Here is a 27,795-nt window from a genome sequence, read left to right as displayed (position 1 = left end):
TCCCCATTGCTTCTTCCCTCTTGAATGTTCAGTGGTCCAGCTTCAACTTGAATAGGTGAAAGAGGCTCTTGCCATTGCTTTGCTGGTGGTCTGGTTGTTAGGATGCTTTACTGAGATGGTGTTCAGACCCATTCTGGCTGAGGAGGGCTAGAACTCAGGTCTCTCACTTTCTGGGCAAGTACCCTAAATGACTAGACAATGGGGCTAGAACAGGGGAAGACAAAATATGGCCCATGGGCCACATCCAGCCTGCCAGCTGGTTTCATCCAGTCTGTAGGTGGGTGCCTACCAATGCACTGTATCTGGTTAAACCCTGGGCTGCTGCTGCTGTGCTCACATGGGGCCTAACATCACTCACTCCTACGGGGGCAGCTCACACTGCATTCTCACCCTCACCCAGGGGATGGCCCTGACACTGGCCCTGCAGGTAGGGTGGTGGCGGTGGTAGGTGGGTGGAGAGAGGTGAGGGGGGGCAGCGGGTGGGAAGTTAAGAAGTGGCAGGGGAAAGAGCAGCAGCAGACAGGGGTAAGAGTGGTGGTGGTGGCGGCAGGCAGGTGGGGGAGCAGCGGCAATGGTGATGGCAGGCAGGAGCAAATCAGCAGTTGGACAGGAGCACGAGGTCTGCACTGGAGTCCTGGGGCCAATAAGGACCCAGGATAGGGCAGCAGGAGCACGGAGCCTGGGCTGGCAGGGGCGCAGGGTCTGTCTGGCTTCATCATGTGGGGCTTGCATGCAGTTCCTGGGTTCTCCACCTGAGCCATGTGCCTCTGGGAGGAGCCCTGAGTGATGAAGCTGATGGCCCAGCCCCGCTCACTGCTATGCACAGGTCATGACTTCATTTTGAGCTATTATGCAATCACTTATATCTATATCTATATCTATATGATACAAACACACAAATTGGGACAAAAATATTTTTTGACATAAAATTAAAATATGCTATTGTAGATGTTTGATTTTTAGTATACAATCTGTTTTTTTTTTTCTGGTTCCAAGATGACAAACCCCTTTCCCAAAAGGAGTGCTTCTGGGGGAAAGAGGAGGGACTTCCAGTGCCAAAAGTCAGAGGTTAGGGTGAGTGACTTCCAGTCCCAAAATGGCAACCAGGGGGCAGGGTACTTGTCAAGGGACAGGGCAACCCATGTGCCACTTGACAGCTCAGCAGAACTCATTAAGCGGCCTTCCAGCCGAAATAATAATTGCCCACCCCGGGCTAAAAGATGGAGGGGGGTTTCTGCCACTTCTGCGCATGTAAACATTGCCCTCAAAATAAGTTTGTTCTTCATATGATATACATCTGTGAAGGATCTCCAAAACTGATGGTGGCATCCTATATCATATCCTTTTCTTTGCTCATTATCATTGTGAGACTTTTAGTAGTTTAGCTTCAGTAGTTGAATACAGCTTATAATAAAGTGAATCATTAAAATATATGACATTAGGGAGACAGCAGTGGTCTAATATTAAGGGATTGGATTAGGAAGAAGCAGGGCTAGATTTTGTTCTTAGCTTAGCTCTTCATTGGGTGCATGACCATGGATAAGTCACTTTCTGCCTGTTTCCTCTGTTACTCTTTGTGTTTTCCATTTACATTTTAAGCTATTGGAAGTATGGGGCAACTCTTACTGGGTTTGGGTGCATGACAGGGTCCTGATCTCAGTTGTAGCTTTGGTGTTATGGTGATACAAATTATAATAATATTACATAAGTAACAGTAGCCATGGAAAAACTTACAGCCCTAAAATATCCAGCAAGAAACATATGAAGTTATCTGGTTTTTGCAATGTTATTTATAATGGGTCTGACATCTTTACTGCTAGATCCAGTGGTTTGATTGGTCTTTGCACTGCAAATTTTGATATCTAGGTATTCATAACACAGTTAATATTACTCTGTGGGTGTGGGCTTATGAATAAGTGTATGAAATCTTACAATATTACTTTTAAATAATTTTTACTTTCCAAATAAATTTTGGCTCAGTCTTATTTGGTCATCAAAGAAGCTGTTTAAAGATGTAAATCTGGTAAGACCATCAGTTAGATTTCTTGTAAAGGGGCTATTGTTTTGCATATGGAATTATTCACGATGTGTAGAGATTCATGTATAACTAAATTACATAGCTCATAAATGTCAGTGTAACTCTACTGAAGTTTCTGGTGCTGCAAAGAAGGTGAATTTGGTGTTGCTTCTAAGGGGACAGCAATGAGTTAAAAATTACACTTCCATTTTGACTTCACTTTATATATGATTGTTAGATGAAACCCATTCAGATTATTGTAACTGAAGGAAGTTTTTGAGGAAATAGAATATTTCTTTTTCATATTTTGGTTCGTTGACTTTCCACTTTGGATCCCATCTTCAACAGCTATAAATCCATTTAGCTTCATAGGCTTCAGTGCCAGCTGAAACTCTTGACACTGTTTAGTCATTTTTCAGTGTTGGTGCTTATTTGTTCCTTCTGTCTCAGGCACTGTTGCAAGGATGAGTACGGATGTTTTAGGGAAAGCTCACTTAAGATGTGCCCTGTGCACCAATTGTCTAAGCCACCTCACATTATTATGGCCACTTATAAGTGATGAGTTGTTATACGTGGGTAGGAGGCAGTTTACCACGAATACTTGACCTATACTTCCTGTTCACTTGGTAGTGAAGACAAGGACCTGACTTTGTAATCAGAAATTTCTTTTTTGATACCCTGCACGAAGCTTTGGAGCACCAGGACTCAGAGCTTGAAGGATGTGTGGAAGAGCTGAGAATTTCCATATCAGCTCCCCAGAGTTGTGTATGGAAGATCAAAATCTTGGAGCTGCTTTTTCCTCTGAACCTCTAAGTATGCTTGGTTTGAGTCTGTGCTTTGTTATTAGTGCTGTGGTAATGCCTAAAACAATGATTCTCAACCAGGGTGCTGGGGAACCCTGGGCTGCCATGAGATCTTTTGAAGGGTGTTGCGGGAAGCATGAGGAGATGCACAAGGTGTGAGGAAATAAGATGATATGGTCAGGCTCAGGCTTTTCCTGCCTAGCTGCTCCTCCTCCCCTACTGCTGCTCCCCTAAAAGGAGGTAAGCCCTGTAAGAAACTAGTTTTTGAAGTGAGGTACCACTCAATTCACACAATTTATGGAGGGGTGCCTTGTGTCTGAAAAGAGGTGCTTTTGAATCTAAGAAAGGTTTGAGAACCACTGGTCACCACCTTCTTCTCATGTCCCTTTCATATACTAGATGTTTTTCCAGAACTGTGCACAAGCAATGCCTTTTTCCATTGCTTCATACAGGTCTCACGGAGGAGCTGGCAAATGAGCAGGTGCTCTATAGTCTGCACATCACCACACTCAAATACATTCATGTCATTAAAGTAGCTCCATTTGATCATGTTTATTTTTGATCTTCCAGTTTGCGTATGCAGGCCATTCAAGCATTGCCGTGTTGGCCAGTCTAGATCAGCCCCCCTGGGAAGGTTCTCCAGGGGTCCCAGGTCCATTTCAGAGGACCTGGCTGTGCTTAATGTTTCCTTCCATAACCTCAGTTGCACCCTGCCAGCCGTCATGTCCAATGGTGCAACACTGGTCACAAAACTCTTTTGCGCTTTAAGCTGTTTACTTACTTCTCTGTGACCATAGAGTGGATGCCTGGGATCTTTCATCTGACATGATCTTTCTGGCTCACTACCTTTATCCTGATATCAGGTAGTAAATGCCAGTCAGTAAGTACAAGCTATCCTTTGGTGTTGGTTTTAGACATTAGGTGTTATTTCACGACAGCTGTCATTTAGAACTGCGTCCAGTTTCTTGGCATAAACTGATCGTTCTCATACTGGACATACATACTTTTCAGTGAAGCAACACAAAACAATAACAGTGGTTCATAATGTAGCTGGGTTCATTCCCCACTTTGAGGTGACCAACTTTTGAAGTATGTTGTTGTGGGCACTGACTTTCCCTTTTGTCTTCTCCAAGTACACAGAGTTCAGGTAAGATTAGTCAGTGGGTTTCCATCCGAGGTGATGTTAGATTTCCACTTGGCTTCTCTATGGGGTAGGTCAAAAGCTATGACCTGTAACTTGGTGGGATTAGTGCGAAGCTGGTTCTTATTGTAGTAATCTGAGAGGTTGCTCAGTGTACGTCAGTCTGTTCTCAATAGTGGCAAAATCCTTTTCTTGTGACATGGTGCATACAAAGATCATCAGCATATATGAAGCTCCTTGTCATTTACTCTGTATGGGTTCATCATTGGTATATATGTTAAAAAGGATCCATGTTTGCACGTTACTCTGTAGGAGGCTGTTTCATTGTTGTCTCCAGCAGCATCATTTCTTACACAGTTCTATGTAAAAATGTCTTCCAACTGCTATAACGGCCACAACAGAAGTGTTCACATCGTGGCCCCTGTCAGATTCCAGTAAATCTGGAAATTCTGCTAAACACCTTGTCACATCGAACCAATCTCGGTTAACAATGACCTCTTTGTGAATGCACTGTACAAAACCTCCAAGAGGTATATACCTCAAGGATGCAGAACTAAGTATATACCAGGGCTTACTCCCATACTAGCAGCTGACTACAAAAAAAAAAAGATCAGCAATTGTTTCAGAGACCCTTTCTCAGAAAACACTATTTTGGCAAGGACAGCCCTAACTAGCAAGCTTCAAGAAGTGCGGCAGAAATGGAAAAAATTGAGTGACGGAATAGATATGACCCAGACTAGCAGGAAAGCATGGTTATCCATTTGCAAGCTGAGTCATTACCTAAAGAAAATACAGCAATACCACAACATCACAGCAAAACATGTAGCTCACCAACTTTTGCTTAATGGTAAAGCTTCAAACAAACAGCTCAAAATACAGATTAGATGGCAAACTGATCTGGAGAAAAATCATTTTAGCACACCATACAACAATGGATCAACTTGATGCGGGAGTAAGTCAGTTGAAGGATAGCAAAGTAGTTGGACTCAATGACATGTACAAAGAACAGATCAAGCACTTTGATCCTGCAACCAAATTATAGGTATTACACCTTTTTAATAATCGCTTATCAACCCTTAGAATACCCAAACTATGGCAATGAGCCCATGTAATACTCTGTTAAAGCCAGAGAAGGATGCCTGTGGCCCAGGGAACTTTAGGTCAGTGTTACTTCTGTGCCATCTTTATTAGCTTTACTAAAACCTTATTCTCATTTGCCTTTCATCTCATATCAAACAACATCTAACACCAGAACAAGCTGGATTTAGACCAGGCAGGTCCTGCACTAGTCAAGTACTGAACATCGCCCAGCATATAGAATGTGGATTTGAGAAAGGGATGATAACAGCTTTGATGTTTGTAGTCCTCTCAGCAGCATATGACACAGTCAGCCACTGAAACTTGTTTGCCAAAGTCAGTATGATGCACAAGTAGTGCAGCTCATCTGATTCTCTTTTGGAGAATAGACGTTTTTACATATAAATGTGAAAGAAACCACTGGTCTAAAAGCTCCACTGTATTGTGTATTGTAGATATACTACTTAGACACTGTCCTGAAGTCTAAATAGACAACCCAGATAAACTGTAGAAGACAGGTATTGGGGTAATTCATAAAAAGTTCCAATGTAACTTTTTTTTCAGTTGGAATTTGCCAGTTAGTTGAAATCAAAACGTTGTGTTGATATAGTTTGGTTTTGACAAGGTACCGGTTTCCATTGGCAAGAAATCAGGCAGGTTTCCAGCTTGCCTGCCCAGCCTCTTGCATTCCACCTATGACTGTGGGCTGCTGGGGAGGCCAGCTTTCTAAGCTCCCAGATCCTTGGCAGCCCACCTGGGAAGCTGAGAAGGCACTGAAAGCCCTGATGCTTCCTGGCTCCTCCTCAGGCCACACTTCATTCCTATAGCACTGAAAAAAAATGTGGAACTTCTGATCAATATTTTTTTTTCTTTTTCTATTTCTGTTTTGTGGATAATTTTGAGATGTTTTTGTTTTCCTTCTAAATCAGAACAAAGATTTTGAAGTCTCTTAATTCTCCACAAAACAGAATTTGCCATTCCGAGCCTCAGCTATTCCCATTTAACAGATGGGGAAATGAGTCCCACAAAAAAACAAAAATAATATGTCCAAGTACCGTATTCTCTTACATACAATATGCCCCTCTCTTTTCCTCTTCCCCCAAATAAGATGGAGACCTTGTGTTTGTTTTTTCTTCCTGCATTCTGCCTTTCAGAAATCTTTAATGAAAATACTGGTAAGTACAGTATTTTCCCAGGGGACCCAGGGAAAACAAGCAGCTGCAGTAGGGGAAGAGAAAAACCTTGTGGCCGCTCTGTTAATCCACTCATTCAGTCAGCATGTGCATAATCGCTGAGCCGTGCGATAGCGTCCTCAGTGGCCATGTGCAGTGCCTGTAGTCCAGCACTGAACTTAGTCAGTGGGCAGTCATCAACAATATATGACATGGTGTGTGTTTTGCCACTAACTGTTAACCCATTAGCTGCAGGACACTGCAGGTGCTCCTTGCTGAGGCAGACTGCCCACCCTCTCTTCTGTTCTTCAGCTGAGCTAGGCGGGCAGCCAGCAGTGCCTGCAAAGTCAGCTGAGGGCCCAGTCTTAGCCGGCAGCATTTGCAGAGACAGCTGAAGGCCTACCCAGCTGCTTCAGGGGGAGCTCTGCTTTGGCACTTGGAGCTCATCTCCACTTTGGAAATACAGCGGACCCAAGCCTGGGTGCCAAGGGAGAGGCTTCTGCTGAGTCGGCAGCAACTTTTAGCAGCATGAGACTCTGCCTAGGGAAAGAGAAAATGTCCACAGCCAGCAGCTATGGAGCCCTGCATACTCACTGTGCTACTGCCTTGTGTAGCACGTGTTACTTTATCTTTCCTCCTGCAGAGGCTTTTGATGCAGAAGCTATTGTTACCATATTTCCTTACTTAAAATGCACGTCCCAATTTCCAGCAGATCTTTTTTTGGAAAAATGGTGTGTGTTGTATGCAAGGCAATATGGTTATCACTCCTGAACCCATGTTCTTCCTTACCAGAATCACCAATATGAGATTTGGAGAGGAAGCAGAGTGTGCCTTACAGACTTCTAGGTAATAAAATGTAAGCAAAACAAGTCAGGTTTGTTTCAGCTGTCTTTAATTGACTGTCTAAAGATACCACTGATCATTTTAAGGTAGCACTATTTTTTATCTATTGAGTAAACCTGTAGAGCTCAGTCTGGGTAAGCTTGAAGAATTCAAGATCCTTTCTTGAACCTCTGGGCTAGGGACAGAAATTATACATAAACCGGTACAAGTGATCAGAAACCAGTTCAAATCTGTAACACAAAAGAAGTTCAGTGCACATAAACTGCTTTCAAAATAGCCAAAACCGGTTTAAGGTATACGTGAATGGATGTTATATCAGACTTAATTGATTTAGGTAAATTGGTTTATTGAATTTCTGTCCTAGATCCTGCAGTTTGCAAACTCCGGGTGGAAGCTTCTTGAAAGCAGACTTGCTCATCAGCTTCTTAGTACTTCTGCTTTTGGCCAAAACCCATAAGTGAAAAAATGTAACCTTCTCTGTTGTTCTGCTATGTTCAGATTAGCTCTAGAAATGGGCCAAGGTTTAGGGTGGATGAACTGCAAGCTGCCTGCTGTATGCTAGAAGGAAAAGGAAAATACTGCTTTTCATAGTAAGTAATAGGGTCAGAAGGGACCTGAGCAGATCATCAAGTCCAACCCCCTGCCATGGCAGGAAAAAGTACTGGGGTCAAATGACCCTGGCAAGGTGATTGTCTAGCCTTGTCTTAAAGACCCCCAGGGTAGAAACCTGCACCACTTCGCTTGGAAGTTGCTTCCAGATCCTAGCTGCCCTGACCGTGAAGTAGCGCCTCCTGATGTCTAATATCATCCTTTTGTAGCTCGTTCACTCTTTAGCCCTTTCAGTTGCCAGTTTTCCTTGGGTACAACAGAGGAAAGTTGTTGCCTTTCCTTGTTCTTTCTAATACTGCCAGTAAAGGAAAGCAATACTCGCTTTCCCTCCCCTCCTTTCTTAACAGCTCTCTTAGAAATTTTTGGCTTGGATACTACTATCAGTCAGTCAGGTTTAATCTGCAGCTGTGCCACTGTAAACTTTTCGGTTTTAAAGCTATTCAGGGCACTATATTTTTTCACTTACATTTGTATCCCAATGAAAACTTCCAGTTTTTTTGTGGGATGGCATTGATTGTGCATCCAATATGTGCAGTGTGCAACAAGTGGGTGAAACTCCCAATTACATTTTAGCTACTGCAAGGTAATCACTTGGAGGGCAAAATGAGTGGGCTAATTAAATTCAAGTAAAACACCATTAAAAATCCTAATTTACCATGAAATATGGCTAAGGAGGAGCTCTGAAGTTTAGCCCTCACCTAGTTCAGTTTGTGTACTTACCTGAGTTACAATGACCTGTCAGCTTAACTGTATTTACAGATTCACCCATCTGGCATAGTATTTATTGATTCATCATATGGTGTAGGTCTGTTTGTGTAGACATCTCATTTTTCCAGATAATGACTCACATTTTATTCTACTTTTCTGCAGTGGAACATGGAATTTCTTTATAATTGGATCCCTGTATTTTTCTTCAACACCAGTGTCAAAAGAGTTCATGTTTATTTTGTTAACTTCAAACAGAATTTTTTTCCCCTTTTTAGATTTATGGTAACTTGTTCTCTCTCCCTTGCCGGTGATTTTTGTCCTCTTCCTAATCATCCGTATTAAATCTGTAATCTTTGTGAGCAGATTGTGGTGACATCTAACATTTGTTCTATTTGTACTTTAGGCTGAGGTCAAGAAAACAAACAAAGCAATCATTATGTTTTAGCATTCTTTTTTAATGAGCGCATTAAAATCCAGCCTGTTACAGGATCAGTCATAAAGGGAAGGACTAGAACTCCTAGCAGTACTGTCTTTTGAAGCAGTGCACTTTATAGGAAATAATAGACTAAAAGGATATGTAAGGGCTTTGGTGGGAAATAAATGGCACTGTGTTGTTGATGGAAAAAAGATCTTGGCAGAACTGTTGTTGTGACTGTTCCTGTGGCTTAGAAAGGAATTTCCTACAGACTGGGCTAACCATTAACAATGTCTCTACTTTTAGGAGTTCAAGACATTCAGTGGAGTCTTCCTAAGAAAGATGTCGTCTTTGACAACGGAAACCTGTTGTCCAGACAAAAGAGGAAGTTTCTTTAAGGTAAAAGGAAGATTTGATTTATTTCTATAACTAGAAAGATGCATTAGATTTGAAAAGTAAAGCAGCTAATAGCCTGCCTACTAGTTGTGGAGGGACTCTTCATGCTCTAACTAAAAAGCTGCTCTGAGAGAACTTGCCTTAGGATAACCTTCAAGTGTACTGTCTTCAGTACTTCAGCAGTTCAGGGTTTTTGTAAGTTAACAGACCAAAACAAACATCAAGCACGTGGCTTTATGTGAAACTGATGCTGCAGATTATGCTGAATAGCTTGTGATGTAAAATGAGACACAGTTCAGTGCTTACCAATTTACAAGTTTTATCAGAGGTCTTCCTGAAGTCCTGTCATTTTCTTTGGGGGGGGGGGGTGTGTGTGTACATGCCGTATGGAATGGTGCATTTAGTGTAAAAGTAGATCTATTATGTGGTTTTCTCTGCAGCTGGTTGTGACGATATGAACACATTATACACAGTCACCACATTATTATAGTTTGTATAGTTGGATTATTGCAGTTAAAGTTACAAAACAGCTTTATGACTTCCTTTTCAAATCAAGAGTTTCCTTTGTTTATAGTTTTCTGGGAAAAAAAAATCTCTTTTTGAGTTTAAACTTGCCATGTTTAGTTTATTTTATTTTATGAAAACTTGTAGAAAATCTTTTAAATTGTTTCTCAGTTACCTAATCACAAAAATGTTGTTTTTCCACTTTATATAGGTATTTAAAACTATGCCTTCTACACACGTGTGCATGTGCGCACACGCACACACATACACACATGTTTAGGCATGTATATATAAATGTTTTGGCATGAGAAATAAATATATAAATGTATAATTATAATCCATATATAAATGTTTAGGCATGAGAAGTTAACCAGTCGGCAGTTTTGAAAATTCCAGTTAAAAGTTAAAAGTATTGAGTTGTGTTTATAAGAAAAGGTAATGCAAATAACTTGGAGTAGACCTGTTAATACTGTCTGATTTTTGCTTTTAGATGTCAAAGTGTCTTCTCCATTGCCCTCTGGGGAATGTGTTAGGGATTAAGTTACTGAGTTTTCTGACCTAGCTTTTCTCCTTTTTGGGTACAGCTGAACCTTGAAACTGATGTAGTGTTAGGCTCCTTCCAGCCACAGTGTTGTGTTAAGACACTTTTTTGTCTTGGGGGTGCTCTTTGGGGTGCAGTCTTTCTGCTCTCTGAAGAGCAGCTACATTATATCTGTTTCTAGTTTAGAAGAAGGGAGCAGGCATGCCTTGCTTTGCTGTGGCACTCCCTAGCATGGTGTGGAAGCAACATCGCCATGACTGCTGCTTCCCCATGGGTGCTGAATTCACTCGTGTGTTGCTAGGACTTCTGGGGGGAGTGCATTGTGTTGCTAGGACTTGCTTGATACTTTGTGCTGCAGAGATCAGGCTTGCAGATCTCCTCTAGTTGATCGCAGGAGGAGTTTTTGGTCTTCTGGATAGATGGGGGAGAGTGTGGGAAGGCTTTGGAGGACAACTGGCATTTAATTGATGAGCCTGCATCTTCACATCAAGGGGGATATGTTTACCAGCCCAAATGAAAGCCTTATTTGCTTTTAGCCCATAATGTCAGATGGGCTGGCTTGGTTGGTTTGAAAGTGGCACCAAATCTGGATGAGTTAGTTTTATTTGTATATTTGGGGTGGGGAAGGGCTTGGGGAAACACTTGAGTTAACATTGCAGTGAAGATGAATGTTTTCTGTACTGTTGCATGGAAGTACATTATTTGCCCTAATAAAGGTTCACTACCATTGGGTAAATGTAGAATATGGCTATTAGTAAGTTGAACTCCAGCAGGCTAGAATTGGGCAAACCCAGATGAACTATGTCAAGTATCTTGTTTATCAAGTGAGTCTTATTTATTGGCTTGTCTACATTTTTCAGTACTGGTGCTACCAGCAGTGTAAGCTGTCATACAGATTGGTCAGGGAGTAGATTTAAACATGAAAGAAATATCTTTGTCTACTTTACACTGCAGTTTATGCTGTTAGTAGCAGTCAGGTTGGAATTGCACATTTTCTCAGCAGAGATTAACTGTAAGTAGTGACTGAAATATTATGGGTGCTTGTTAGTGCTAAATTTATTTCTGTCTCAGTATGCTGACCTACTGCTATAGATTTGTCTTCTTAATGCTTAAGGGGATTGATATTTCACAGTTTTCTCAGCTTATATCAGAAATCATGGTAATGATTTTCTTCTCCTAACAATGTTATTTACACAAATAAATAGCCAAGACTTCATGGATGACTAACAGCTGCCATCCTGCTGAGTCTTCTCTGCTCCCCTCTCTCCTTCTGTTGTTCTGAACATCCATCCATCTTCCCAGTAAGTTGCATTCCATACATTTCACAGCTGCGGCATCCTTCTAACCCTTCATCCTTCCCACAAAAAGCCTCTCTCTTGGCACCAGGATCTGCATGCTGGAAAACTATACCGTAAGGCTTTTTCAAGAGGAGTGACATTTGGTGTGCTGCCCCCTACTTAGTCCCCGTACCACACCTGTAACTGGTCACATGCACACAAACATCAGTGCTCCCATAAAACTGTAGGACTGGAAGAGACCTCCTGAATCTCACTGAGTTTAGTAGCCTGTCAGTGCAGATGCCATGTCATACAGTCCTTTTTATGAAATTATCCAGCTGTCTTTGTTAGCAGTCAAGCTTTTCTAGTCATCTCTGATATAATAAGCTGTCCATTCTCTCAATCATTGTAGCAGCCCTTCTTTGTACCTACTGCACTTTCAATTATTTTTTCTTGGATGGGGTTTCCAGAGATATGGGCCGTAATCTAGATGTGTCTTGTATAAAGGAACTATTACTTTGAGTCTAGTGGAAATATCTCTGGTGATGCATCCAAAGTTTGTATGTGGATTTCTCATAGTTTCAGCACATCAGCAGTTCATCCTTATCTGTGTTCATCTGGTGTACTCACAGCCTTCTCTTCTTCCTTCTCAGTCATTTTCAAATGATGGACTCTCATGACCAGTTGCTGTCTTCCCTTGAGTCAGCTCCTTACCCACCTTACAGTCCTTCTGCTAACCCCCTTCCTCTCCAGCATCACTGCCTTGTAGAGCACTATATCAAAGGCTTTATTGAAGTCCAGATAGCTGAAAGCTATCACATTTCCTTTGTCTAGAAAATCAATGATCTTATCGCAGAAACTTGCAGATTAAGTTGGCAAAGTTCTTTATAATTTATTGAAAACGGGACCTACAATTTCATGTCTGGTTCTTTCAGAATACTGGATAGAGATTGGATAGTTTGCACAACTTGAATCCATTAGGTCCTTAAGTTTGCTTCCGTTGCCTTCCAGTACCATTTCCACATTCATGCCCTGACTCACATCAGCCACAGGATCATAGGAACGTAGGGCTCTAAGGGATGTCACAAGGACACCTAGTCCAGCCCCCTGCTCAAGGCAGGATCATTCCTAACTAAACGATTCCAGCCAAGTGTCACTCAGACATGTTCTTGAAAACTTCCAAAGAGGGAGATACCACAATTTCTCTACGTAACCTGTTCCCATGTTTGATCACTCTCATGGTTGAAAAGTTCTTCCTAATCTCCAACCTAAATTTCCTCTGTTGCAGCCATCCCCATTTTCAACATCATTGTTCTTACAGAAAATTGAGGTAAAGTAGTCGTTTAGTTTTCACTAAAGTATTCACACAGAGTTCCTAACCACACCTCCCACATACACCCCTTTACCCCCCTGCCACAGTATACAAGAGTAAGACTGTATTTTGAGCAATTATACAATCACCTATAGGTACACTATTCAAACACACATGTATCAGGACAAAAATATTAAAAAAAAAAAATGTAATTTATAGTAGATAGTTGATTTTCTTTTTTTAGTATATGATTTGGTTTTTTTCCAGTTTCAAGATGGCCTCCCCCTCCCCGAGTACTTCCGGGGCAAGGGCAGGAACTTCTGGTGGTAAAGGTCAGGGGTAAGAGGCTGGGACTTCTGGTCCCAAGATGGTGACCAGGGGGCAGGGCACTTGTCAAAGTGCAGCGCTACCCTTGTGGCCCTCCACAGCTCACCAAAACTCATTAAACAGGTCTCCAGCCAAAATAATTGCCCACCCCTGCTCTAGAGTAATTTACGGTGGAGTAAACCCTGCAGCATTTGCACGTGTAGATGTGCCCAGTGATAACCTGATGTTGTTTACACTGGCATTTGCACTGTTAGTAGCTCTGGTGTTGCTGAACCATTGATGGGGAGCAGATCCAACTTGTTTCTACTTTGAACAGATCCTTAGCTTTGACATTTGGGGCTCAACAAGTTGGAGAGAGAATTTTTTTTCACACTTGGGGAGGATGGGCACCAGCTGTGAAACATGGAAAGCATATGGTAGAAACATCGTAATAAAGTATATTTTGAACAGTGTTTAGAAGCATGCCTTCTCAGCCTCTGAAGCAAGCTGTTGCTTACAAAAGCTTATGTATTTCTGATTGACTTAGTCTGTAAGGTGCAAATCTACCCTGCCTTCTGCCTAAGTTCAGGCTAACATAGTTAACTACCACAGATTCTAAAAATATTCTAAGGGGGTTAAATGCCCAACTGTTTCTGAATGTTAGTGGAATATGGGTACTTCAAACTCTCTTGAAAATCTCAACCATTTTCATTTTATGTAGATAAAAATGTGTGTCTATATAGCTTTGGTTCAAAAACCTCAACTGGAGGCTTCCATTCAAGTCCCCTTTTGGACGTAGAGATGCCAAGACTCCTCAGCACAGAGGAATTCCTAATATTTGTTGGCAAAGCACTGCATGTCATTAATTTTCACTAATGGCTTCATAGTACAATTGCAGGAGCACACTGATACACTGAAGTGCTCAATTAATGTAGTGCATATTTTGTTAGATTATTATTTTAAGACAGTCTTATTAGGCCATTCATTAGAAAACAAATGAGGGACGATTTGAATTGCCCTTTTCCTCTGTGGTAACTTACTCAAGCCTCAGGAAATTAAAAATAAACCAGGGTCATCTGGGAAGAGGTTCAGCTTCTATGTTTTTGTGGCACACACTGATTATTATTCAGCTTTGTATAGACAAAGACATTATCTTTACTTCATGACCTTCAGCAGTCTTTTCCTTTCAAGTGAACAATCACACGCCTAACACAACTAATTAACTTTCTTTGAGTTGGTAGTGAAAGTATCTAACCTTATCAGGAATACTTAAGGAGTTATTTTCAGAAAAGCTGGAGGGAAAAGTCTAGTTCCATACGTTTCAACAGCTTTATACCCCAGTTGAGCTGAATTCTTAAGCTCTTACATTATGAGTCAATCTACTGCCCTACTGTCCAGTTCTCAGATACACCCAACGTGGTCTGGAGTATCTTGCCATTCTCAACTTTGACTAGAAAAAAACAAGTAAGAATGAATGGCAGTCTTTAACTTGTTGGCATTTTTCCTATGGTGCTGGAAATAGGGCCCACTGCATACAGTTTTATTACCTTACATTTCTTACCATGTTCGTTCTGCCATCCCCATTCAGGCAGTGAAGTAGTACTGTATTTCCTTGAATAGAAGATGACCTTGATTATAAGATAACCCCCCAACAGTTTACATTCTATATATGGGGAAAATTATAAATTTGTTATTTTCCATGTTTAGAAACTAATTATTGGAGGTTTGCCTTGAATTTGTCCTCCTCCTATTGCTACAGCAGGGAAAATAAATCCAGGGCGGGGGAAGTCATGTAGCCCTTTGCTCTCTGCTTCCTTGCAACTTTTTCCCCTGGTAGCCCCTTCCCACTCTACTATCAGACCCTGTTTTCCTTAAGCACAAAGAAGTGAGGAGCAAATTTGAAAAGAACAACCTTGAAATTAAACATGGCTGTAGCAATTTGCATGTAGTTTCCATGCACTTAGTTTATCTAGAAATGATGCATGTTACCCTTTTTTTGTAAACTGCTGCAAGTTTTAGCGCAGGTACTCCATAAACACACTTTTGAGCAGCAGTTTGACATCTGTTTATCTGTAGTACAGGGGCAGATTCAGGCACGGGGCCCAGGCCCAGCGGCCTCTAGGCACCTGGGTTCCATTGGTAAACAGCCGCACACCTGGTTTTCCTTGAGCAGCCACACACATTCATGTGGTGAGGAATACAGCTGGGTAGTGTGGAGAGCAACTCCCTGCAGGTTAATGTATAGAGAGGAAAGGGTGTGGGGGAGAGTAGATGGAGGCCCCTATGTTGAGGGAGAGAGTGGGGCTGGGGGGCTGCCCATCCAGGGCAGCGCATGGGATCCGGAGACAGGGCGGGGAGTGGAACAGAGCCATGGATGGCTCGTCCAGGGGGCACAAGGCAACAGGGGGGGCACCCCCTAGGGGAGTCATGGGGGAGCATGTGGTCCCCCTGATTTGTGTGCAGGGTGGATGCGGGCTGCTTGCTCTGGATTTGGGGCTCTCTGCTCTGCTGCCTTTCTCCTTGGGAGCCCTGTGCCAGCTGTGCACCCCCTGCCCACCCTGTAGCAATGGAGGTGGCAAGTTGTGCCCACCGCTGCTGGGCGGACAGGGCACAGGGCAAAAGTAGTAGGGCAGAGGGTCCTGAGCCTGCATCATCTACCCTCACTCCACTTGGCTCCACTCTGGCTGTGGTTGTGGGGGTGGGGAGGACAGGGAGCAGGGAGGAGAGCTGAGTATGTGCCCAGGGCCCCAGTAAATTTGCATCTGGCACTGAGTACAAGCTTTTTTCTTTTTTTTTATGTATGATATTAATCCAAAGCCAGAGGCTCATGATTTACCACATAGTTCATTGGGCCGGGCTCCAGAAGAATCAACAGCATTTCAAGCCTAAGTGATCTCACAGTTCAGCATATCCATGTGTGTACATCAGCTACCCCCCCCCACAAAAGTTCCATGTGCTTATTAGTCCCCACTTACGACTGGATCCAGTTGTTCTTGTCATAAGTCCTGGGATGCTCCAATAATTTATTGCAGATGAGGCTCAAGGCAACCCGATCCAGCTTTACCTCATGGAGGATAGACTACACTAATCATACGCACCAGGCTGAAAGATGGGGCAGCAGAGGGATTCTGGGCCTGTTTCTACATGTGGGCCCTACTGCACAGTTGTACTGCTAAACCAAGTACTCAATGACTGTGCAGTAACCAGCAGTACTGCACAATCCCGGTGCTACACAGGTTGTTTCCTACTACACAGTAGCAGCGGTGTCACAGGTCATGCCCACTGATGCTGTGTCGTCATAGCGACGAGCTATGTTGCTGTAGCTTGTTGCTATGGCAATGTAGCATCTTGTGTAGATATGCCCTGGGTGAATTATGTGCAATGTCATAGCTCACCATGGCTTGAAAAAGAGGTGGTAGTGAAGGGGACTACACTTAAGAAGCCCTACTGTATGTCTTATTCATATGGGCTTTCCTAACCTATTCTTGTGGTAGGTTCCTATTAACAAGTTTGCCTATTGTGGGCAGTGTGTTTTATAGTCATGCTCAGTGTTGGTTGTATTCAGTCAGCCTCATAGTTGGTTTCCATTGCTGAGCACATGCTGCTTTCAGGAGCAATGTAATGGTAGTGTATTTAATGAGATTGCCTTATATGAGGTTATAAAATGAGGGGCTTTTTTACCCATGCCAGTTGGGGGGAAAAACTTGTCTTGTATTCAGCTAAATACAACCGCACTATCCCCAGTTTACCAAGGGGCTAAATGATTTGCCCACAGAGTAAGACTTGCAGGGCAAGGAATTGGAGTGGTATCTCCCCAAGTTTCAGGTATGCACTCGCATTCTTGTGTCATCCTTCTTCTCTGTGGTTCCTTTCCTGAATTCTTAATGCATTTCAAACCATGTTGATCCTGGATCTGAGCCACTGCCCTGTTTATATTTTTCAATCCTGAAATTAAATGTTTGCTGTGGCATTTTGTTGCCTCTTGATTAACTAGCTATCGACCCATAACAGAGTGATAGTAGTCTGAGGGAGGGGATATTAGAAATTCCTGGCTCACCAGTGGAATATAACTGCATGCTGCTATAAATACTTCACTTCTCTACAGACACTGGGAAAAGCTTACAAATAGAAACTCCCAATTATGCTTGTATCTTTGACTGTTTGCCAAGCCTTTCCACAGGGTGCCCTTTGAGAATTGCTGCACTCAGCTTATCAAAACAGGAAGGAAAAAGTTAAAATGCCAAAGAGGATGCAAGACTCCAGCAAAATTGAGAAATGAGATGCTGGAGGGGAAAAGAACATGGACAGGGATTTGTTGTCTGCTTAAATATGATATTGACCCTCATTTCTAGGTTAGAAACAGTGATCTTAGTTTTAAGCTCTTAGCTCTTCTAAAGGGCAGATCTTGGCCTTTCTCGGAAAAGTTCTGCAGTGGCTACTACAATTGAAGTGCAGTATAGTGAAGTTGGCGGTTTCACAAATTCTCTGTGAACTTGTAGCTACATCACAATACGAAAGCAGGTAAATCAGCTGCTATGCAAAAATAGGAATCATTTGTATTAAACAGCTAAGATGTACTGCAGCAGTCTTCTAGTCTACTGGCATTTGTTCGGTAAGACGTTTCACCAGTTGAATGGGTGTTAACACTTACCTATAGAAATCCAGGATCTCTCAAAGAGGCCTGTGAGAGAAAGGTTTGCATTCTTTGATGTGGCCAAGCTCACCTCCGTTTGGTGCAGGCCGTGTGTGTGTGTATAAGCAGTGAAGCAGGGCTTCAGAAATATAGATATGGCTCTCTGTTCTGTGTTGCTTGACTCCAGCATCTATCAAAGCAACCTACAGACTGCTCTCACTTATGCAACTGATAGAAGGTCCCTAAGGATCTAAAGCATAGACCTTAACCACTCTTATTTATTTAACTCTATTTGTGGGCACTGTATACGAATGAACATATCCTCTGTGCCACTTTTTTCTAGGCATCTGGGACCGGCTGTATCCAGGCATCGACTGAATGTATCGATTGATAGTGAGCATGATGGGTTGCAGTGTAAAATAAAATGTGGTTTTGAGATTGTTTGTACTTTGCTGTTTTGTTCCTGTATTTTCAGAATGTATGCAGTTAGTACTGAGGTATGTTTTATAATGTTTTTGAAATAGGTTTGGTTGGGAAACATTATACCAAGGAAGAGGTCTGTGTGACTAATTATATATATTGAGATGGTGTGTCACTGTGTGGCTTTGTGGGCTAAAATGATGGTCTAAATCAGTTGGGCCAACCTTTTCAGCAGACCTGCCACAAAGTAGTCCTGCACCCTTCCCTGTTGGCACTCCAGTTCCCTTCTTCTGCCCAATTCGCTGCTCTGTGCTCCCTGCCCTATCTACTGCTCTACTTTCTGCTTCTTGCCCTATCTGCTGCTGTGCTAACTGTCCTCACCCCAATCTGCTGCATGCCAGGGACACAAACTGACTGTGCCACTTGTGGTATGCATGCTGCAGGTTGGCCAGCCCTGAGCTAAATGATGGTATTATAGGTTTTGACTCTTAAAAGAGTTTTTTTCTTGTTTGAATTACTTCTGAGAGAGCAGTTTTGACATTAAACTGGCTACTATTTAGTGCATTTTTTAAAAACTTTCTTCATTTAAACTTTGAATTCCAGAGGATGGCTTTTTACTTCCAGCTAGTAGTTGGTTATCTGTAAGTGTCACCTCTTTCAAGAATGTCATCTTTCTGTGCAGAGATGGTCTCAGTTTGCCTTGAGTACTCTTCCGAAGTTTTCTCCAGATCACGTCCATGGGTGTAAAGCTTATGACTGCTGTTAACTTGCTACATAATTTTTTTTCTGAGGTTTCTGATATTATTTGCCCCTCAGCTGTTGATAAAGTTCTCAGAATCCTAGTTACTATGGACTCATCCAGAACCTGGTGAAGGCAGTGGGAATCTTTTCCTTGAGGTCAATGAAATCTGAATCAGCCCTTTTGTGAATGATGATGTGTTTGGAAAATTAAATTATATTGGATCTTACATTAAAGCATGACCAGGGACATATCCAGTAGGGCTGTGCAAAAGGGCTGTGTTTCATTTTGGATTCAGCATTTCAGAGGGACAGCAATTCGTTTTGGTATTTCAGATCACTGTCCCATTTTGATTCGGCCGAATCTGTTTCAGAGTTTCAACGCTGTTTTGGCCATAGCCTATAATGGAGAATCACTAAAATACCTGTAACTTTGTCATTTCTTGCCTGATTTGGATGCCAAGGAGATAGGTGTAGGGCTTTTTGTGAAACTGTACCTCAAACTGTTCAAGGCAAAACGAGTATCACTTGCCAGCAGTGGCAGCATGCTGTCAGCCCGCACACGGATGTGGGGCTGTGCCCCCTGGGAGAAGTCTGGCACAGCTCTGCAGGAGTCCTCACATCTGCATGCGGGATGACAGTAGGCTGCTGCTGACAGCTGCTCCAGGCAGACTTGGGTGTTGGTGCTGACTACAGCTCGCAGCGGCAGCCTGCTGTCATCTGCATGCTCCACAGCCGATGAATGCAGAGCTTTAAAATTTAAAAAAAAAAAAAAAAAAAGCTCTGCACTCACCAACTCTGGCAATGGTGATAGGGGTCTCTAAATGCTCATGGCAGAGCACCCCCAGTGCAGCAGGGGGAAGCAGGGAATGCCCCCACCCGTGCAGGGCAGCAGGGGACAGTGGAGATCGCCACCCCAGCTCAGCCTGGCAGGATGCTGTGCACTTTCCCGGATCTGGGGAGACCCACCTGCCAGCCAGAACTTCCGGTTCGATTCCCCAGCTCTCTGATGGCTTCCTCCAGCTCTCTGATCATTTTCCAAGCTCTTCCTGGGGGGCATGGCCTCTGGATCTGCATGTGGTGTTTCAGCAGGCTGCTGCTGTCAGCTGGGAAAATAACCCAGAGCTGCCACTATCCCCAGCTGGCAGCAGCAGCCTGCTGTCATCCCACATCATCCAGGGGCTCGTGCCCCCTGGGAAGAGCTGAGGGAAAGATCAGGGAGCTGGGGAATCAAATTGGGAACTGGGGGAATGCTCAGGGACCTGAACAATTCCCCAGCTCTTCTTGGGGAGTGCAGGCCCCTGGATCTGCATGCAGGGTTTCAGCAGGCTGCCCCTGCAGGCTGAGGCCAGCAGCAGCACCACAGTCTTCCCAGTGCTCGGTGTGGGCTGTGCCAAGTGGCTGCCACTGGACCCAGTGTGCAGCAGCAGCCTGTTGAAACCCTGCACACAGATCGGGGGCCTGTGGCTCGCGGGATGAGCTGGGGAATGATCAGAGAGCTGGGGAATTGAACCAAGAGCTAGATGTCAATATCAGAGCAGTCTTTCCCCTCCCTCCTCTTAGTTTTTGTTTCCCTGCAAGCCTGGCTCAGAAGCTCTGAAATTCTCCAAAACATTTATGAAACATTTCAGAGCCTTCTGAATCATTTCGGAGCTGTTTCAGAGCCTTCTGTTTCAATCCAGATTTGGTGTTTTGGGCACTGAAACAGCCCAAAACACCTCCAAAACGAAATGCCTACCAAAATTTCACACAGCCCTAACATGCAGCACTGGTGTAGTGGCGTTGCTGCATCCCGCCATTCTGACCGTGTAGCAGGAACAGCAGCTGGGGACTTTAAGTCCCCAAAGAAGGCAAGAATTCCTACCCCGTTCCCCTCTGTACTCAGAGGTAGGCACCTCCCCCACCTCCCCTGCCCTGCTGGAGCCCCAGTACCATGTGTGCCCTGCCTCCCATTGCCCCAGCCCCAAGCAGCTCCTTGCTAGAGCACGCTGGGAAGTGCCAGAAAAACTTTGATGCTGAGCAGAGGTAGAGAAAAATCCTGGACATCTGTTGGTACTTTTAAAAACTACCCAGACAGAGATGAGAGGACTCAAAAAGAGGACGTGGGGGGAAAATTCAGACGTATGGTTACCCTAGTCCTGGGCTGAGTCCGTTTCTCTGCAGTCCAGCTGGAACTCCTCTTGCCCCCATGTCAGCAGCAGTTGTGCTAGGTGTGGGTGGGAAGGGGAGACATGCCTTTGAGCAGGAAAGAGAAGGGCAGCAGGGATTTATACTTGCTCTGGGGACTTAAAATACCCCTGACTGCTGTTCTTGTAGCATGGGGATGGGGAGAAGAACAGGGATGTGGCCACCCCTCCACTGCTGGTCAGTGCTTCTTCCCACCCATCTTTGTAAAATCCTGGACCTCCTTCTGAGAACAAGTATCTCAACTACCCTACCTCTTGATTTCTCAGGACTGAATCTGTCCTTTTTTACACTCAAAATCCTCACCGGTATTGTCGGGTAGAAAGGTATCTGTTACAAGTTCCAGGCACAGAAGTGCATGTACCAGCTGCCATCTGTGGCACACTGCAAGAAGTTTTACTGGTCCTAAAGGCCCTGGAAACTATGCCGTGTGTTCTTGAGTGACATCTACTGGTGCTTTGTCAAATAGCTGCCTACTTATCAATACATAGGCATCTCTTATAATAGTATCCACCTAAAAACTGCCAAAATATATATAAGAACGTTTTAAAACAGTTTCTTACAGGAATAGTGATAAGGGCAGCAGCAGTTCCTGTTTTGGACAAACAAAACTGTCATGAAATGTATTTGCTTTGTGAAAGAAATTTAGATATTTTGGGTTTAAAAAGAATTATTTTGGTCCTAATGGAAACACTTCCATTCAGATGTGTTGCTGTGATGCTTTCTGGGAGTTAGTTGCATCTTTCCATTGGGGATTTCCATGATGTATAGACCTCCCTGAGCGAGAGAGAAGAGACCACGCTGAGTGATGGAGTTTATTGTCTGACCATGGAACCTGTCCTGAAGAAGAGAATGAAAGCTTCAGACACCTGAACTAGAACTATAGGATTTTCAAACTGAATCATCTTGGTTTCCAGCTGAAATTATCCAGTTTGGGGAGGGGATTTTTTGAACCAAAAAGTAAAAAAATTCCATAGTGGAAAGAAACATTTTTCTGACAAGCTCTTATTAGGCCACGAATATGAAATAAGACAGTTTTAAAATGACTTGCTTTCTTCAAGTCAGAACTCTTATTTTAGCTATCCTTGCTCCATCCAGGTGTCACATTAACTTTAAATTTGCCAAAAAATCATTTTTTTAAAATTGCGTCTTTCCAAATGTTAATATTTAACAAAGAGTGCTTTTCTGCAGTTGTATTACTATTACTGTAATACAATAACAATGGAATATGATGATATAAAAAGGATACACAAACAAGATGACACAGGTACATTAGCGACTCTGCAAACTCTCTGAGAGAAAATAAATATTGAAAAACACCAAAATGAAACTTGATGCAGAGGTCAGCTCTTGGCTATAATTACTCAGCAGGAAAAATCAGCAAATCACAGCTACTCTATGTGAGCAGGTGATGTAGGAGTCCAGTGCAATATTATAATTCTGTCACAGTACAGACCGTTTGCTTCATTTGAAGTCAACTGGGAATAGAAAGCATGGAATCTGTACTGCAGTTACGGAGTGTAAGACTTATTTAAACTCAGGTCTTTTTTTTGACCGTGCCATTTAGTGAAAAATCAGGCTAGAACTCTTTCCTACTGCAGTCCCCCAAGGTGTTTTGCACCCTTGGTAAAATACTGAGTGGTCCAATTAACAATCTAAGAGGCGAGGTCTGAGGTGGTTGCTATGGAGTAAGGTCTGTTGAGGTTTAATAAGCTGCTTGTGTTCTACAATTTCATGAAAGGGAGTAATTTTTAATAAGGCACTGAAGACTGCATTTAACACAGAACCCAATTGCATATGAGTCATGTACAAACAAAAACAATTCTAGCAAGTACCTAATTTATATTTGTCAAAAAGGTATGACCATACATAATTCTAATACTCTAATATTATAAAAGCCTTTGTTTGTGTGTTTGTAATGCTTTTATTTGCACTCTGGTTGTCTTGCCAGCCAGAGTGCTCTGCAGACAGAGACACATGGTGAAGCGCTGCCATGACAGCAGGGACTGACTGGCCAGAGCAGGGATGGCCTAACCCCCTCTGGCCCTGCTCCTTGGAGGCAGTGGGGGACGGCAAGGACCAGAGCGCCACCAAGATGGAGGGGATGGTGCAGGGGGGGTGAGGCCAGCAGCGTTGGCCTTGTCCCCCCAATCCCCCGGCCCTGCTTCTTGGAGGCGGCAGCAGTGCAGGGTGCTGGCAGCACAGTGCTGGCCTCACCCCACCACGTGGCAGAGTACTGCCATGACAGCAGTAACTGAGGGGCTGGAGTGGGGGGGCAAGGCCAGTGGCACTGGCCTGATGAAAGGGAGGGAGGGAGGGGAGCGGTAAGGAGAGGGGGGGTTACCAGTGGCAGCATGCAGCCTCCTGCTGCCATGCCATGGCCGACCACCATGTGCAAGCTCCCCTTCCTCCCCACTGCCCCTGAGAGACAGTGGGGTGCACGGGCCCATACGTTAAGCAGCAGGAGGGAGGAACTGGACCTGAAATGATGTGGGGATGAGGGGAATGAGCCTGGGCCTGAAGCAGCAGATGGAGAAGGGAGGGAGTGGGCCCGGGCCCGAGGTGGCAGGGGGGAAAGGGGGGAAACCAGACCCTGACCCAAGGCGGGGGGGGGGCAATGCAGGCCTCTGCCCCTTCACCCTCCCCCCCTTCCTCCCCCTGTCATGCTTGATGGGTAATTTGCTAGTATAGTAATATTGTCTCTCATAAGACTCTATAAAATTGCATTTATAACGGTTAGACTAAGATGAAAGATTAAGACTATTCTTTGCTGCTGTATGTTGTCCGTATAACAGCTACTCGTGCACAGGTGACTCACGATTCGTAACACAGTGTGTTATGCGTCATTCTTTGCTCATAGCTGGTTCATTAACAGCCTTCTCCTAATACCGCCATACATGGGTAATTCTGTAACTAAGGAGGTCCATGCAGCAGTGCTGAAGGCTTATAATTCAAAAGCTGCTGCTGATAGAAGATGGAGAAATGCTAGTTACACTACCTAACCATTGACTTTTTTGCCTATTTAAAGCAGAAGTATCCAACTAATGTGTTTTTCCTCCAACCCTGAGCTGCCAGGTCTAGCTGCTTTCTACCAATATCCAGCTCCCCTGTCTTTACAGCTGTTATGATGGAGTTGTACATTATCAGTACAAAATCTATACAAGCAAACATGAAGAGCATATAAAGTAAATTGCTTTTAATAGAGGGAAATGTCACAGGGCTGCCACAATGGTTATACAGGCAGTCCTCGACTTAGTGTTTCTAGTTGCAATGTTTCACACATACAGTGTTTCTGAATTAACACCCTGTTTCAACTTTATGACATCGGTTTTGACTTTACAACACTGGATCCAATGTGACGCCACACCAGTGAACAAGTTCGCTGTATCACTTATCTCTCTGGAGAACATCTGTCCAAACTTGCTTGGACACTTGCTTTAAGAAAGCAGACAAGCCTCCAGAAAAACCTGCAGCCAAGACTCCTGAGAAGTCTGCACCCAAGAACCCTTCAAAAAGTCCAGCAAAGTCACCTCAAATAAGTCTTTCAAAATCAGTATGATTGCTGTTAACAATATAAATACATTAATGTAGCTATATTACTTATCTATAATTGATAGAGTACAACATTCTGGAGTATTTTTGTTGAAAATACAGTATCAGGTCTTCGTTCAGGAACCTATCCCCCATTTATAACTTTGTTTCTTATGAGAAAATTGGTTCCGAGTTACAACGCTTCGACTTAAGATGCAGTTTTCAGGAACCGATTGTCGTAAGTCCGAGGACTGCCTGTACTCAGTAAAAACTTTCATTTTTAAAATGGAAGTGAAGCTGCACTTATGTATCCAGTCCACTGCCCCAGGGGAGCATTGTTTCCCAAGAGGTGGCTGGCTGCAGGATTCATGCCCCCCAGTGCTTTAGAGTAACTTGTGTCTTTCTGCAGAAGAGTTGCAGTTGATTGGTAGCTGGATGAGTTCTTGCCTGTGTCACAAGTACTTTATGAGCAAACAGGTGACCAGCAGAACTTTCAGAGGTGCAAGCTGGCCTGTTCTGTTGGCCTCCCCGTTTCTGCTCCACCTTGCTCAAACTGAAGATCTTTTAATTCTCTCTTCTGCTATTCAGTTATTTCCTCAGGCTATTTTTCCTTTTCATTGAGTTAGCTGTCCATCCTCCCACAGGAAGCCGTAACAAATGCTAATAAATCAGTCAAGGCTAAGAGGAAAATATCCTAGTGCTGCCACTGTCTGCCTGGCTTCCTTCTCTGTCTCATGCTAAGACTCTCAGCTGTCTTGCATGGGTAGTCTGAGGTATCTAAAACGTCCAGCAACACCTCTGCAATAGCTACTGATGGGACCAGGCTAGGCTTCTACAACCAAGGAGTATTCAAGCCAGGTAGGTCTCTGGGATACCAAACAGGACAGTTCATTTGGGAAATGACATGTCATTCTTTCTTTCCTGGTAAACTCCAATGTTCATATTGTGATAGTCTTTGTGGAAGCAAGGGGAAGTTGAAGAGTCCTTCCTCTGCTCCTGCCAAGTCGTAAGCAAGCATTTGAAATTAAAAGGGGGATGTGTTGTGAAAGACACTTGAGTTGTTTAACAACACTAAAGTAATTCTTTTGTCTTGATTTGGGTAAAATCTTCATGAAAATTGTGGTTTCCTTTCCTGATGAGCCAATCAAGCACAGGCTGCCTAACTTGGCTATTAAGACTACATCACTTGAAATGCTTGCCAGTTAGCTGTAGATTTTACAGGGCCCTGTGCAAATTAAGAAACTTGATGAGTTCAGTTTTAATTTGCCTCTCTCTCTCATCAGGTAAGGATTGGAGGCAGGTGGATTGGTTAAGTGGGGGGTAGGACTTCATGTGACCATTTCATAGCAGAGCTCTAAGGCTGCATCACTAAATACCTGGAACGTTGCTCTCAGTACTTAGAGATGTCCCTATTTTCGTGCTGCACAGGTCATTCTTAAAATTGGTGTGCACCTAATTGATCAGGCTAATCCTGTAATAATTAATATATTAAAATTCTCTCTTGTGTTTTTCATTGGATGATCTCATATTTTATCATTCCAGATCATTCAGTGAATCAGTGATCTTCTAGAACTAGAAGCTAGGAGTCCTGAGTCCATATTTTATGTTTTAATCAGTAATTGACAGTGACTTCTCCTTAAATGACTTGGAGGGAAGCAAAAACAGGAAACAATAATTTACTTTAATTTAGTAGTTGCTCATCGCTGTGACTTGCCTTAGCATTTCAGCCAGTCACTATGCCCCAGACTTTATAATTCCATTCCCCAGCCATGAAATCTTCTGTGGATGAGTGCTGTTGCTGTCTCTTAAAATCTAGGTTTTCCTTTTTTCTCCCAAACAGTAAGCTTTTAGTTGTCATTGCAAAGAAACCTTTTCAAATGCAAGCTAAGATTAAACCACTGTTACCTCCAGGCAGTTCTGATACCTCTCCTGCTGCTCATTGCTTTCCCAATCAGCAGCCACGTGGAAACAGATAATATAGCTGTGTCAGTTTTCAGATCTTTGGAATGGCTGTGAAACTGATTTTAAAAAAAGGTCAGTGGCATTTAGCTTTGGAAAGTTCTTAGCAGCAGAGGAGAGTTCCTGGAGCTGTGTGCTTCAGAAAAGGATTAAAAATTAAAGGCCATAGGAAGGATAGAATAGAGGAATTGCCTGGATTGCAGTTGTAGTTACCAGAAGCCTAAGAGAAGTAGTAGGATAATGGTGTATACCAGTGATGCCCAACCTTTCTGGGCTGTGGGCTGGACAAGTGGCGTGGGGTCAGTCTGCAGGCCGGATCTGGTGCCTGATTCAGTATGGGGTTGGCATGTGGGTGTAATCTGGCATGTGGCCTAGGCCCCATATAATGAATCAAACGTCAGCTTCTCGCATGCTGGATTGGGCCTGCCAACCATGCCCCACATGTGCTAGGTTGGGCCCGCTGTCCTGGCCCCAGTTCTAAACATGCCAAATAAGGCCCAGCACCCTGGTTCCATGTATGCCAAATTGGGCCTGCTATCCCGACCCCATGTGTCAACCTGATCCATGTCATCTGGCCTCACAGGGTTTGAAAATACTGAGACCTGTGGGAAGCAATGAGAGCTGGATGACACAGCCCATGGGCTGGATTGGGCCCACAGGCTGGAGGTTATGCTCCACTGGTTTGCATTGTACCATTGTAGCAGTCAGGAGACTGGAGAAGGTATAAAATACTAGAAAACTCCAAACTGAGGATGTTTGAGGGAGCAAGAATGCTCCTTCACTTATTCAGTGCCCAGAAGAGCTTTGATGGAAAAGGTGAGTATGAATCGACATTCATCAGCTGCCTGTTGACCAGAGGCTGATAATAGAAGATAGAGTCTTGGCTCCTTTACCTTTTCCTGTAGCAAGACACAGGTGGCAAGGGAAAAGGGGAGGAATGCAGGATGGATGGAAAGTGACTCTGGGACACTGCAGCTGGAACATTTATTCCTTTTACTGTTAGATTGCCAGTAAAATTACCAAGGTTTGTGTTGGTACATGATTGATGTGATGAGCTAGAAAAAGAGAGAGTCTGTGAGCATGCATGGCTTTATCAGTCTATATATATGTGATGTGAGATTCTGTTGTAGGAGAAACAGGGAAAGAATGAAGAGATAGTAAAATAAAGAATGGGCTCATTTTTGGTGAAAAGGGAGGAGGGACATAAAG

The 27,795-nt window shown here is 43.5% G+C and overlaps 1 protein-coding gene across 2 annotated transcripts in view; it reads left to right on the top strand.

Moving 5' to 3' along the window:
- Positions 1-27,795, top strand: part of RIN2 (Ras and Rab interactor 2) — a 156,233-nt gene that overhangs the window by 58,345 nt on the left and 70,093 nt on the right. For both annotated transcript variants that reach the window (XM_090052047.1, XM_090052037.1), the window contains exon 2: positions 9,092-9,184. In XM_090052047.1, the coding sequence (XP_089908173.1) occupies positions 9,092-9,184 (93 nt within the window). The remainder of the gene's footprint in view (positions 1-9,091; positions 9,185-27,795) is intronic.

Source organism: Crocodylus siamensis, chromosome 1, assembly GCF_052110815.1.
Source record: "Crocodylus siamensis isolate JL-2025a chromosome 1, ASM5211081v1, whole genome shotgun sequence".
NCBI lineage: Eukaryota > Metazoa > Chordata > Crocodylia > Crocodylidae > Crocodylus > Crocodylus siamensis.
Note: the sequence above shows the minus strand (reverse complement) of the source record. Positions and strands in the feature narration are given on the sequence as shown.